At 43.6% G+C, this 12,063-nt stretch overlaps 1 protein-coding gene across 1 annotated transcript in view; it reads left to right on the forward strand.

Annotated features, from left to right (window-relative positions):
* LOC110536457 (anthrax toxin receptor 2) overlaps nucleotides 1–12,063 on the forward strand; it is a 151,121-nt gene that overhangs the window by 85,717 nt on the left and 53,341 nt on the right. Inside the window, exons 13-15 of the mRNA XM_090191237.1 lie at nucleotides 2,481–2,579; nucleotides 7,072–7,245; nucleotides 7,524–7,604. Coding sequence (XP_090047363.1) covers nucleotides 2,481–2,579; nucleotides 7,072–7,245; nucleotides 7,524–7,604 — 354 coding nt within the window. The remainder of the gene's footprint in view (nucleotides 1–2,480; nucleotides 2,580–7,071; nucleotides 7,246–7,523; nucleotides 7,605–12,063) is intronic.

The following is a 12,063-nucleotide window of genomic DNA, read 5'->3' on the forward strand; positions in this document are numbered from 1 at the left end:
AGTAGAACAACTCAGTGGAACAACTCAGTAGAACAACTCAGTAGAACAACTCAGTAGAACAACTCAGTGGAACAACTCAGTAGAACAACTCAGTGGAACAACTCAGTAGAACAACTCAGTAGAACAACTCAGCAGAAAAACTCAGTAGAACAACTCAGCAGAACAACTCAGCAGAACAACTCAGCAGAACAACTCAGCAGAACAACTCAGCGGAACAACTCAGTAGAACAACTCAGTAGAACAACTCAGTAGAACAACTCAGTGGAACAACTCAGTAGAACAACTCAGTAGAACAACTCAGTAGAACAACTCAGTGGAACAACTCAGTAGAACAACTCAGTAGAACAACTCAGTAGAACAACTCAGTGGAACAACTCAGTAGAACAACTCAGTAGAACAACTCAGCAGAAAAACTCAGTAGAACAACTCAGCAGAACAACTCAGTAGAACAACTCAGTAGAACAACTCAGTAGAACAACTCAGCAGAACAACTCAGTAGAACAACTCAGTGGAACAACTCAGTACCAACAGATACTATTGAATCAACTGCCTTTGGTAGACAATACCAACAGATACTATTGAATCAAAACCGACTTGCTGCTCTTGAAGGAGCTGATGTCCTTACCAACTATAAATGACGCAAGCCAAAGTTCAGCCAGGTTTTCATCGTCCACAGAGAGGTCAGCAGTAAATCAGTCCCTCATTTCAACACTAGCTGACATCATATCCACTGGGAGGCTCACATGTAATGTCTCTTAATCAAGCATTACAGCACCCAGCATTACAACACCCAGCATTACAACACCCAGCATTACAACACCCAGCATTACAGCACCCAGCATTACAACACCCAGCATTACAGCACCCAGCATTACAACACCCAGCATTACAACACCCAGCATTACAACACCCAGCATTACAACACCCAGCATTACAACACCCAGCATTACAACACCCAGCATTACAGCACCCAGCATTACAGCACCCAGCATTACAGCACCCAGCATTACAACACCCAGCATTACAACACCCAGCATTACATCACCCAGCATTACAGCACCCAGCATTACAACACCCAGCATTACAACACCCAGCATTACAGCACCCAGCATTACAGCACCCAGCATTACAGCACCCAGCATTACAACACCCAGCATTACAGCACCCAGCATTACAACACCCAGCATTACAGCACCCAGCATTACAGCACCAAGCATTACAGCACCCAGCATTACAGCACCCAGCATTACAGCACCCAGCATTACAACACCCAGCATTACAACACCCAGCATTACAGCACCCAGCATTACAACACCCAGCATTACAACACCCAGCATTACAACACCCAGCATTACAGCACCCAGCATTACAGCACCCAGCATTACAACACCCAGCATTACAGCACCCAGCATTACAGCACCCAGCATTACAACACCCAGCATTACAGCACCCAGCATTACAGCACCCAGCATTACAACACCCAGCATTACAACACCCAGCATTACAACACCCAGCATTACATCACCCAGCATTACAACACCAAGCATTACAGCACCCAGCATTACAACACCCAGCATTACAGCACCCAGCATTACAACACCAAGCATTACAGCACCCAGCATTACAGCACCCAGCATTACAGCACCCAGCATTACAGCACCCAGCATTACAACACCCAGCATTACAGCACCCAGCATTACAGCACCCAGCATTACAGCACCCAGCATTACAGCATCAAGCATTACAGCACCCAGCATTACAGCACCCAGCATTACAACACCAAGCATTACAGCACCCAGCATTACAGCACCCAGCATTACAGCACCCAGCAATACAGCACCAAGCATTACAACACCCAGCATTACAGCACCCAGCATTACAGCACCCAGCATTACAGCACCCAGCATTACAGCACCAAGCATTACAGCACCCAGCATTACAGCACCCAGCATTACAGCACCAAGCATTACAGCACCAAGCATTACAGCACCCAGCATTACAACACCCAGCATTACAGCACCCAGCATTACAGCACCCAGCATTACAGCACCCAGCATTACAGCACCCAGCATTACAACACCCAGCATTACAACACCAAGCATTACAGCACCCAGCATTACAGCACCCAGCATTACAGCACCCAGCATTACAGCACCAAGCATTACAGCGCCCAGCATTACAGCACCCAGCATTACAGCACCCAGCATTACAGCACCCAGCATTACAGCACCCAGCATTACAACACCAAGCATTACAGCACCAAGCATTACAGCACCCAGCATTAAAGCACCCAGCATTACAGCACCCAGCATTACAGCACCCAGCATTACAACATTGACCTCTAAGTACAAGTTTTCAGCGTCATTCTGTTCACATGCTTTCATAAGTGTAAATCTGTGTGTTTTTGTATATGTGTGTGTGTGTGTGTGTGTGTGTGACTTTGTGCACCGACATTCGTAACGTGTTTGTTATCCCCATAGGAGCCGGAGGAGGACGACCACCTGCCCAAGAAGAAGTGGGCGACTGTCGACGCCTCGTACTACGGAGGGAGAGGGGCAGGAGGGATCAAACGCATGGAGGTTTACACTCTAAACACTATGCTGGTCATGTAGCCAATGTGGAATAACTAGCTGGTTAGCTGTGTGTGTGTGTGTGTGTGTGTGTGTGTGTGTGTGTGTGTGTGTGTGTGTGTGTGTGTGTGTGTGTGTGTGTGTGTGTGTGTGTGTGTGTGTGTGAGCCTTTTACTAGCATCCCATATTGCGAGTGACAGAGTTCGGAGGACAGTGAGAGACTCGTAACATTCACTACACATGTTGTAGTCTGTATATTATGTCTGGTTGTTTTATCTTTCAACATCGCGGGTTGGTTTCTCTGACACGGAGAGCCTGCTGCTGGATACAAGTGTATTTTTAATGGAGATTCAGAGGAACGATGAAATCGATGGAGATTATATAGTTTTAATTCGGCCATCTTTGCTCTATCAAATGTGCATCACTCTTTTTTGCTGCAGTCGACTTCCCTCAACAACATTCCTAAACTGTAGTGTAATGTAAAGTCAGTCAGTTGACTACCCTCAACAACATTACTAACCAGTAGTATAATGTAAATTCAGTCAGTTGAATTCCCTCAACAACGTTACTAACCAGTAGTGTAATGTAAAGTCAGTCAGTTGACTACCCTCAACAACATTACTAAACAGCAGTGTAATGTAAAGTCAGTCAGTTGACTACCCTCAACAACATTCCTAAACAGTAGTGTAATGTAAAGTCAGTCAGTTGACTACCCTCAACAACATTACTAAACAGTAGTGTAATGTAAAGTCAGTCAGTTGACTACCCTCAACAACATTACTAAACAGTAGTGTAATGTAAAGTCAGTCAGTTGACTTCCCTCAACAACATTCCTAAACTGTAGTGTAATGTAAAGTCAGTCAGTTGACTTCCCTCAACAACATTACTAAACAGTAGTGTAATGTAAAGTCAGTCAGTTGACTACCCTCAACAACATTCCTAAACTGTAGTGTAATGTAAAGTCAGTCAGTTGACTTCCCTCAACAACATTACTAACCAGTAGTGTAATGTAAAGTCAGTCAGTTGACTACCCTCAACAACATTACTAAACAGTAGTGTAATGTAAAGTCAGTCAGTTGAATTCCCTCAACAACATTACTGAACAGTAGTGTAATGTAAAGTCAGTCAGTTGACTACCCTCAACAACATTACTAACCAGTAGTATAATGTAAAGTCAGTCAGTTGAATTCCCTCAACAACATTACTGAACAGTAGTGTAATGTAAAGTCAGTCAGTTGACTACCCTCAACGTTACTAACCAGTAGTGTAATGTAAAGTCAGTCAGTTGACTACCCTCAACAACATTACTAAACAGTAGTGTAATGTAAAGTCAGTCAGTTGACTACCCTCAACAACATTACTAAACAGTAGTGTAATGTAAAGTCAGTCAGTTGACTACCCTCAACAACATTACTAAACAGTAGTGTAATGTAAAGTCAGTCAGTTGACTACCCTCAACAACATTACTAACCAGTAGTGTAATGTAAAGTCAGTCAGTTGACTACCCTCAACAACATTACTAAACAGTAGTGTAGTTGTATCTATGCCTTGGCTGGTTCATGTTTACGGTAATGCCCATCACTCAGAACTAGTTCCCAGAGTGTGAATCACCACGGACACAGTGGGTCTGTAGTCATCTGGTGCTGAAATGTCACCTAGGCAACGCGCCCAGAACGGAACAGCCCGGACGTCTTTTGTTAAACGTTCCAGATGACAACAAAACTCAAACCCCTCGCTGTACTGTAGCTCTGCCCGGGCCGGCCAGTGACATCAAGGGCTTAAAGTGTTCTGGGACCGTGTGTGTGTGTGTGTGTGTGTGTGTGTGTGTGTGTGTGTGTGTGTGTGTGTGGCGGAAGCAATCATCCCTTCAACTTTACCCACGAGTGTTGGGGCTTTTCTCAGCCACTGTCCTGTCCCCCATCTCCTCTTCTCTCTCTTCTTCTTCATACCGTCCCCCCTTCCTTCACCATCCACAATCCCTTGTTTTCATAAGAACATACCTTCAACTTTTTCCCAAGAGTGTTGGAGCTTTTCTCAGAGCATTTCATCTGTTCATACGTCTCCTATCCACCAACCCCTCTCTTCATCTGCTCATACGTCTCCTATCCTCCAACCCCTCTCTTCATCTGTTCATACGTCTCCTTTCCACAAGCCCTCTCTTCATCTGTTCATACGTCTCCTATCCACCAAACCCCTCTCTTCATCTGTTCATATGTCTCCTATCCACCAACCCCTCTCTTCATCTGTTCATACGTCTCCTATCCACAACCCCTCTCTTCATCTGTTCATACGTCTCCTTTCCACAACCCCTCTCTTCATCTGTTCATATGTCTCCTATCCACCAACCCCTCTCTTCATCTGTTCATACGTCTCCTATCCACCAAACCCCTCTCTTCATCTGTTCATACGTCTCCTATCCACAACCCCTCTCTTCATCTGTTCATACGTCTCCTATCCACAACCCCTCTCTTCATCTGTTCATATGTCTCCTATCCACCAACCCCTCTCTTCATCTGTTCATATGTCTCCTATCCACCAACCCCTCTCTTCATCTGTTCATACGTCTCCTATCCACAACCCCTCTCTTCATCTGTTCATACGTCTCCTATCCACCAAACCCCTCTCTTCATCTGTTCATATGTCTCCTATCCACCAACCCCTCTCTTCATCTGTTCATATGTCTCCTATCCACCAACCCCTCTCTTCATCTGTTCATACGTCTCCTATCCACAACCCCTCTCTTCATCTGTTCATATGTCTCCTATCCACCAACCCCTCTCTTCATCTGTTCATACGTCTCCTATCCACCAACCCCTCTCTTCATCTGTTCATACGTCTCCTATCCACAACCCCTCTCTTCATCTGTTCATATGTCTCCTATCCACCAACCCCTCTCTTCATCTGTTTATATGTCTCCTATCCACCAACCCCTCTCTTCATCTGTTCATATGTCTCCTATCCACCAACCCCTCTCATCATCTGTTCATACGTCTCCTATCCACCAACCCCTCTCTTCATCTGTTCACGTCTCCTATCCACCAAACCCCTCTCTTCATAAACACCAGGTTGATACTCCTAGACAGCCCATCTCCACTTCTGAGGCTCTCTCTGGAGATCAGGGAAGAGGTTCTGTGGATTGGGGAAGAGGCTGTGTAGATTGGGGTAGGGGTTTTGTGGATCGGGGTAGAGGTTCTGTAGATCAGGGAAAAGGTTCTGTGGATCAGGGAAGAGTTTATGTGGATCAGGGAATAGGTTCTGTGGGTCAGGGAAGAGGTTCTGTGGATCAGGGTAGAGGTTCTGTGGATCAGGGTAGAGGTTCTGTGGATCGGGGCAGAGGTTCTGTGGATCAGGGTAGAGGTTCTGTGGATCAGGGAAGAGGTTCTGTGGATCAGGGTAGAGGTTCTGTGGATTGGGGCAGAGGTTCTGTGGATCAGGGTAGAGGTTCTGTGGATCGGGGTAGAGGTTCTGTGGATCAGGGTAGAGGTTCTGTGGATCGGGGTAGAGGTTCTGTGGATCAGGGTAGAGGTTCTGTGGATCGGGGTAGAGGTTCTGTGGATCGGGGTAGAGGTTCTGTGGATCAGGGTAGAGGTTCTGTGGATCGGGGTAGAGGTGGGGGAGAGGTGTCATTTTCTCTCTTCCTGTAAAGGCAGCGTGTTGACTCTGACATGTTGACGCACAACCTGCAGCGATGGAATGTACAGGGAATCTTTCCTTCATCAGGGTGGATAGTGTATCTTTCGTGAGGGATATCCCATGTCGCCTTAGGTTTACAGGCAGCAGTGTGTGTGTGTGTGTGTGTTTCTGTGTCCCTCCGTGCAGGTGTGTTTTATTCATCAGGATAGATAGACAGTATGTCCTGTATATATGTAGGGAGGTGGGTGTTTCCCAGGTGGATGGTGATCATGAAAATCTGTTCTGTATTGTAGAGGCTTAACCTACAGCTTGAAGAGCGTGTCGCTAATTAAACACTCACCTCTCTTCTGCCGTGCCGGTGGATTTACCCGGCAACAGCTGTGATGTATTTAATTAAAACAGGAAGCTTAGGGTGAAGCAGAAAAAGAAGCACTGTGGGAGAACAATAAAAACAACACCACACCTGTTTATTCAGGTAGGAAGCTACGAGCACACAAAACACCCTGGGAGGAAATTCTGTGAAGCAAAACAATAAAAACAACACCAAATGCTGTTTTATTCTTCTGGTTGTTTTTCGGGTTATTCTTCAGGTTATTCTTCTGGTTATTCTTCAGGTTATTCTTCTGGTTATTTTCGGGTTATTCTTCAGGTTATTCTTCTGGTTATTTTCGGGTTATTCTTCAGTTTATTCTTCGGGTTATTCTTCAGGTTATTCTTCTGGTTATTTTCGGGTTATTCTTCAGTTTATTCTTCTGGTTATTCTTCTGGTTATTTATGAAAAAATTAAATATGTTTATTTTCACCTCCTGAATTGACTGAATGGGAACCTGAAATAACCCCTGGTCCCTGTCTGATGTGACTCCTCCAGGTGCGTTGGGGAGAGAAGGGCTCTACAGAGGAAGGGGCGAGGCTGGAGAAGGCTAAGAATGCTGTAGTGTCTGTTCCTGAGGAGGTGGAAGAGCCCACGATGGCCAGACGGCCCCCCAAACCCACCCCTACATACCACCAGCAGCAGGAGTCCAAATGGTATACCCCTATAAAGGTACGTTCAAGATTCCGTCTGAAAATGGCACCCTATTCCCTTAATTCTCTTGTTTTGGTCAGAGCCTGATCAGGCCGAGTCAATTGGAGACGGGTTCCGGAAGTTTGGTTTCACTAATATCTTCACTTCCACCGATTCAATGAATGACATTGTGATAGCGAACTGTTAGTGACAGTATCTTTGTTTTCCGCTGTCTCTGATCGTGACACATATAAATACAGCGATATGCCACGAATAAATGTTCAAACACAGTCCTTTTCTCTTCTTCCTGTATTCAGGGTCGTCTGGATGCGCTGTGGGCTTTACTGCGGCGACAGTATGACCGAGTTTCCCTCATGAGACCTAACTCTGCGGACAAAGTAAGCCACTAGAAAATAACCGCTGGGGCTCAACCCGAACCCATAACCCACAACCGCATTAAACCAACTACGAGATCCAAAACTGACACGGATCATACCATAGCCATCATAATCAGCAGTAGTAACAGTGATATCTTGGCTTGTGGAGTTTCAGTCCTTGAACCGCTCTACGTTATTGACCGCAGGAAGAAATGCTGTCATTGTGGCGTCAGCCAATGGGGATCTGAATAAGGACTAAAGATTAAGTAGTTGATTCCCAGACACAGATTAAACATTTTGCTGGACAATGGACATTCTCCGTTAAAAAGTGCTTTTTAGGCTTAATCTGTGTCCGGGAAACCGGTCCTTGTCCATTGAATCTCTAATGTGCAGGATAGGCTTAATCTGTGAAACTGGCTCTAGATGTACAATAGAGCTGGGGTAGTGTGAGTCAGTTGTTTTAGTTTGTGAGCGTGGTTCAGAGGGAGGAAGTGGACTGGAACGTGTTGTTAGCATTGTGTTGTTGTAACCTAATGGGTGTAAGCAGCAGCTGCAGCATGTGATGTGTGACAGGAATGACCCTATATGGAGAACTCTGCTGAACTCTCATCAACACGCTCTACATCTCTCTCTCTCTCTCTCTCTCTCTCTCTCTCTCTGTGTCTTTCTTTCTCTCTCTCTCTCTTTCTCTCTGTCTCTATCTCTCTCTGTCTCTGTCTCTCCTCTCTCTCTCGTGGTTGATAAGTGCCTTTCTCATGAAACCTAAAACCCTATCCCATTGTCCAACAGTTTCCTGTCCTCTGTGGATACCTCCTGTCTTTACCTCAGTCCTGTCCTCTGTGTTTAATACTGGATAATGTATTGGTAATGTAACCATTTATAGAGTGATGTCAGATTATAAACTTTCCCTTCCCAGATTATATACTTCCCTGATCTTTCCCTCTCTCCCCTCTCCTCTATCGCTCTCTCTCTCTCTTCCTCTCTGTCCTCTCTCTCCCTCTCTGTCACTCTCTCTCTCTCCCTATCTCCCGCTCTCTCTCTCCTCTCTCTCTCCCTCTCTCGCAGTAACAGTAGTAGTAACAGTAACAGTAGTAGTAGTAACAGTAACAGTAGTAGTAGTAACAGTAACACTAGTAGTAGTAACAGTAGTAGTAACAGTAACAGTAGTAGTAGTAACAGTAACAGTAGTAGTAGTAACAGTAACAGTAGTAGTAGTAACAGTAGTAGTAGTAACAGTAGTAGTAGTAACAGTAGTAGTAACATTAGTAGTAGTAACAGTAACAGTAACAGTAGTAGTAGCAGCAACATTAACAGTAACAGTAGTAGTAGTAACAGTAGTAGTAGTAACAGTAGTAGTAGTAACAGTAGTAGTACCATTAGTAGCAGTAACAGTAACAGTAGTAGTAGTAACAGTAACAGTAACATTAGTAGTAGTAACAGTAACAGTAGTAGTAGTAACAGTAACAGCAGCAACAGTAGTAGTAGTAGCAGCAACAGTAACAGTAACAGTAACAGTAGTAGTAGTAACAGTAACAGTAGTAGTAGTAACAGTAACAGTAGTAGTAGTAGCAGCAACAGTAACAGTAACAGTAACAGTAGTAGTAGTAACAGTAACAGTAACAGTAGTAGTAGTAACAGTAACAGCAGCAACAGCAGCAGTAGTAGCAGCAGCAGTAACAGTAACATTAACAGTAGTAGTAGTAACAGTAACAGTAGTAGTAGCAACAGTAACAGTAACAGTAACAGTAGTAGTAGTAACAGTAACAGTAACATTAACAGTAGTAGTAGTAACAGTAACAGTAGTAGTAGCAACAGTAACAGTAACAGTAACAGTAACAGTAGTAGTAGTAACAGTAACAGTAACAGTAGTAGTAGTAACAGTAACAGCAGCAACAGCAGCAGTAGTAGCAGCAGCAGTAACAGTAACATTAACAGTAGTAGTAGTAACAGTAACAGTAGTAGTAGCAACAGTAACAGTAACAGTAACAGTAGTAGTAGTAGCAGCTACAGTAACATTAACAGTAGTAGTAGTAACAGTAGTATTAGCAGCAGCAACAGTAACAGTAACAGTAGTAGTAGTAGCAGTAACAGTAGTAGTAGTAGCAGCTACAGTAACATTAACAGTAGTACTAGTAACAGTAGTATTAGCAGCAGCAACAGTAACAGTAACAGTAGTAGTAGTAGCAGTAACAGTAGTAGTAGTAGCAGCTACAGTAACATTAACAGTAGTAGTAGTAACAGTAGTATTAGCAGCAGCAACAGTAACAGTAGTAGTAGCAGCAACAGTAACAGTAGTAGTAGTAGCAGCTACAGTAACATTAACAGTAGTAGTAGTAACAGTAGTATTAGCAGCAGCAACAGTAACAGTAACAGTAGTAGTAGTAGCAGTAACAGTAGTAGTAGTAGCAGCTACAGTAACATTAACAGTAGTACTAGTAACAGTAGTATTAGCAGCAGCAACAGTAACAGTAACAGTAGTAGTAGTAGCAGTAACAGTAGTAGTAGTAGCAGCTACAGTAACATTAACAGTAGTACTAGTAACAGTAGTATTAGCAGCAGCAGCAGTAACAGTAACATTAACAGTAGTAGTAGTAGCAGTAACAGTAGTAGTAGCAGCAGCAGCAGTAACAGTAACAGTAACGGTAGTAGTAGTAACAGTAACAGTAGCAGTAACAGTAACAGTAGTAGTAGTAGTAGTAGTAGTAGTAGCAGCAGCAGCAGTAACAGTAACAGTAACAGTAGTAGTAGTAACAGTAACAGTAACAGTAGTAGTAGTAACAGTAACAGTAGCAGTAACAGTAGTAGTAGTAGTAGTAGCAGTAACAGTAACGGTAGTAGTAGTAACAGTAACAGTAGTAGTAGTAGCAGCAGCAGCAGTAACAGTAACAGTAGCAGTAACAGTAACAGTAGTAGTAGTAGCAGCAGCAGCAGTAACAGTAACAGTAACAGTAGTAGTAGTAACAGTAACAGTAGCAGTAACAGTAGTAGTAGTAGTAGTAGCAGTAACAGTAACAGTAACAGTAGTAGTAGTAGTAGTAGCAGTAACAATAACGGTAGTAGCAGTAACAGTAACAGTAGTAGTAGTAGTAGTAACAGTAACAGTAACAGTAGTAGTAGTAGTAGTAGCAGTAACAGTAACGGTAGTAGCAGTAACAGTAACAGTAGTAGTATTAGCAGCAGTAACAGTAGTAGTAGTAGTAGCAGTAACAGTAGTAGTAGCAGCAATAGTAACAGTAACAGTGACATTAGCAGTAACATGAGCAGTAACAGTAACAGTAACGGTAGTAGCAGCAACAGTAACAGTAACAGTGACATTAGCAGTAACATGAGCAGTAACAGTACTAGTAGTAGCTGCATTTGACAGTAACAGTAACAGTAACAGTAGTAGTAGTAGTAGTAGCAGTAACAGTAACAGTAACAGTAACAGTAGTAGTAGTAGTAGTAGCAGTAACAGTAACAGTAACAGTAGTAGTAGTAGTAGTAGCAGTAACAGTAACAGTAACAGTAGTAGTAGTAGTAGTAGCAGTAACAGTAACGGTAGTAGCAGTAACAGTAACAGTAGTAGTAGTAGTAGCAGTAACAGTAGTAGTAGTAGTAGCAGTAACAGTAACAGTAGTAGTAGCAGCAATAGTAACAGTAACAGTGACATTAGCAGTAACATGAGCAGTAACAGTACCAGTAGTAGCTGCATTTGACAGTAACAGTAACAATTACAGTACAATTTAGAATAATATACTCCAAAGACTAGAAGGTGCTGAGTTTCTCTCCTTTACATTTGTCTGTTTCTCACACTGTCTGTCTGTCTGTCTGTCTGTCTGTTTCTCACACTGTCTGTCTGTCTGTCTGTCTGTCTCTGTCTGTCTCTGTCTGTCTGTCTGTCTGTCTCTCTGTCTGTGTCTCTGTCTCTGTCTGTCTGTCTGTGTCTGTGTCTCTGTCTGTCTGTGTCTCTGTCTGTCTGTGTCTCTGTCTGTGTGTCTGTCTGTCTGTCTGTCTGTCTCTCTCTTTTATTACATACACTGATAAACAATATAAACTCAACATTTTACTGAGTTACAGTTCATAGAAGGAAATCATTCACTAGAAATAAATTCATTAGACCCTAATCTCTGGATTTCACATGACTGGGAACACAGATATGCATCTGTTGGTCACAGAGACCTTCAACAAAAAGTAATGGAGTGGATCAGAAAACCAGTCAGTATCTGGTGTGACCATTTGTCTCATGCAGAGCCACATCTCCTTCACATAGAGTTGATCAGGCTGTTGATTGTGGCCTGTGGAATGTTGTCCCACTCCACTTTAATGGCTGTGAGAAGTTGCTGGATATTGGCGGGAACTGGAACACGCTGTTCTTCGCGCCAATCCAGAGCATCCCAAACATGCTCAATGGGTGACATGTCTGTTGAGTTTGCAGGAAGAACGGGGGCATTTTCAGATTCCAGGAATTGTGTACAGATCCTTTGCAACATGGGGCTGTGCA

The sequence above is a fragment of the Oncorhynchus mykiss genome, chromosome 11 (genome assembly GCF_057628025.1).
Source record: "Oncorhynchus mykiss isolate SJ-2025 chromosome 11, ASM5762802v1, whole genome shotgun sequence".
Lineage (NCBI taxonomy): Eukaryota > Metazoa > Chordata > Actinopteri > Salmoniformes > Salmonidae > Oncorhynchus > Oncorhynchus mykiss.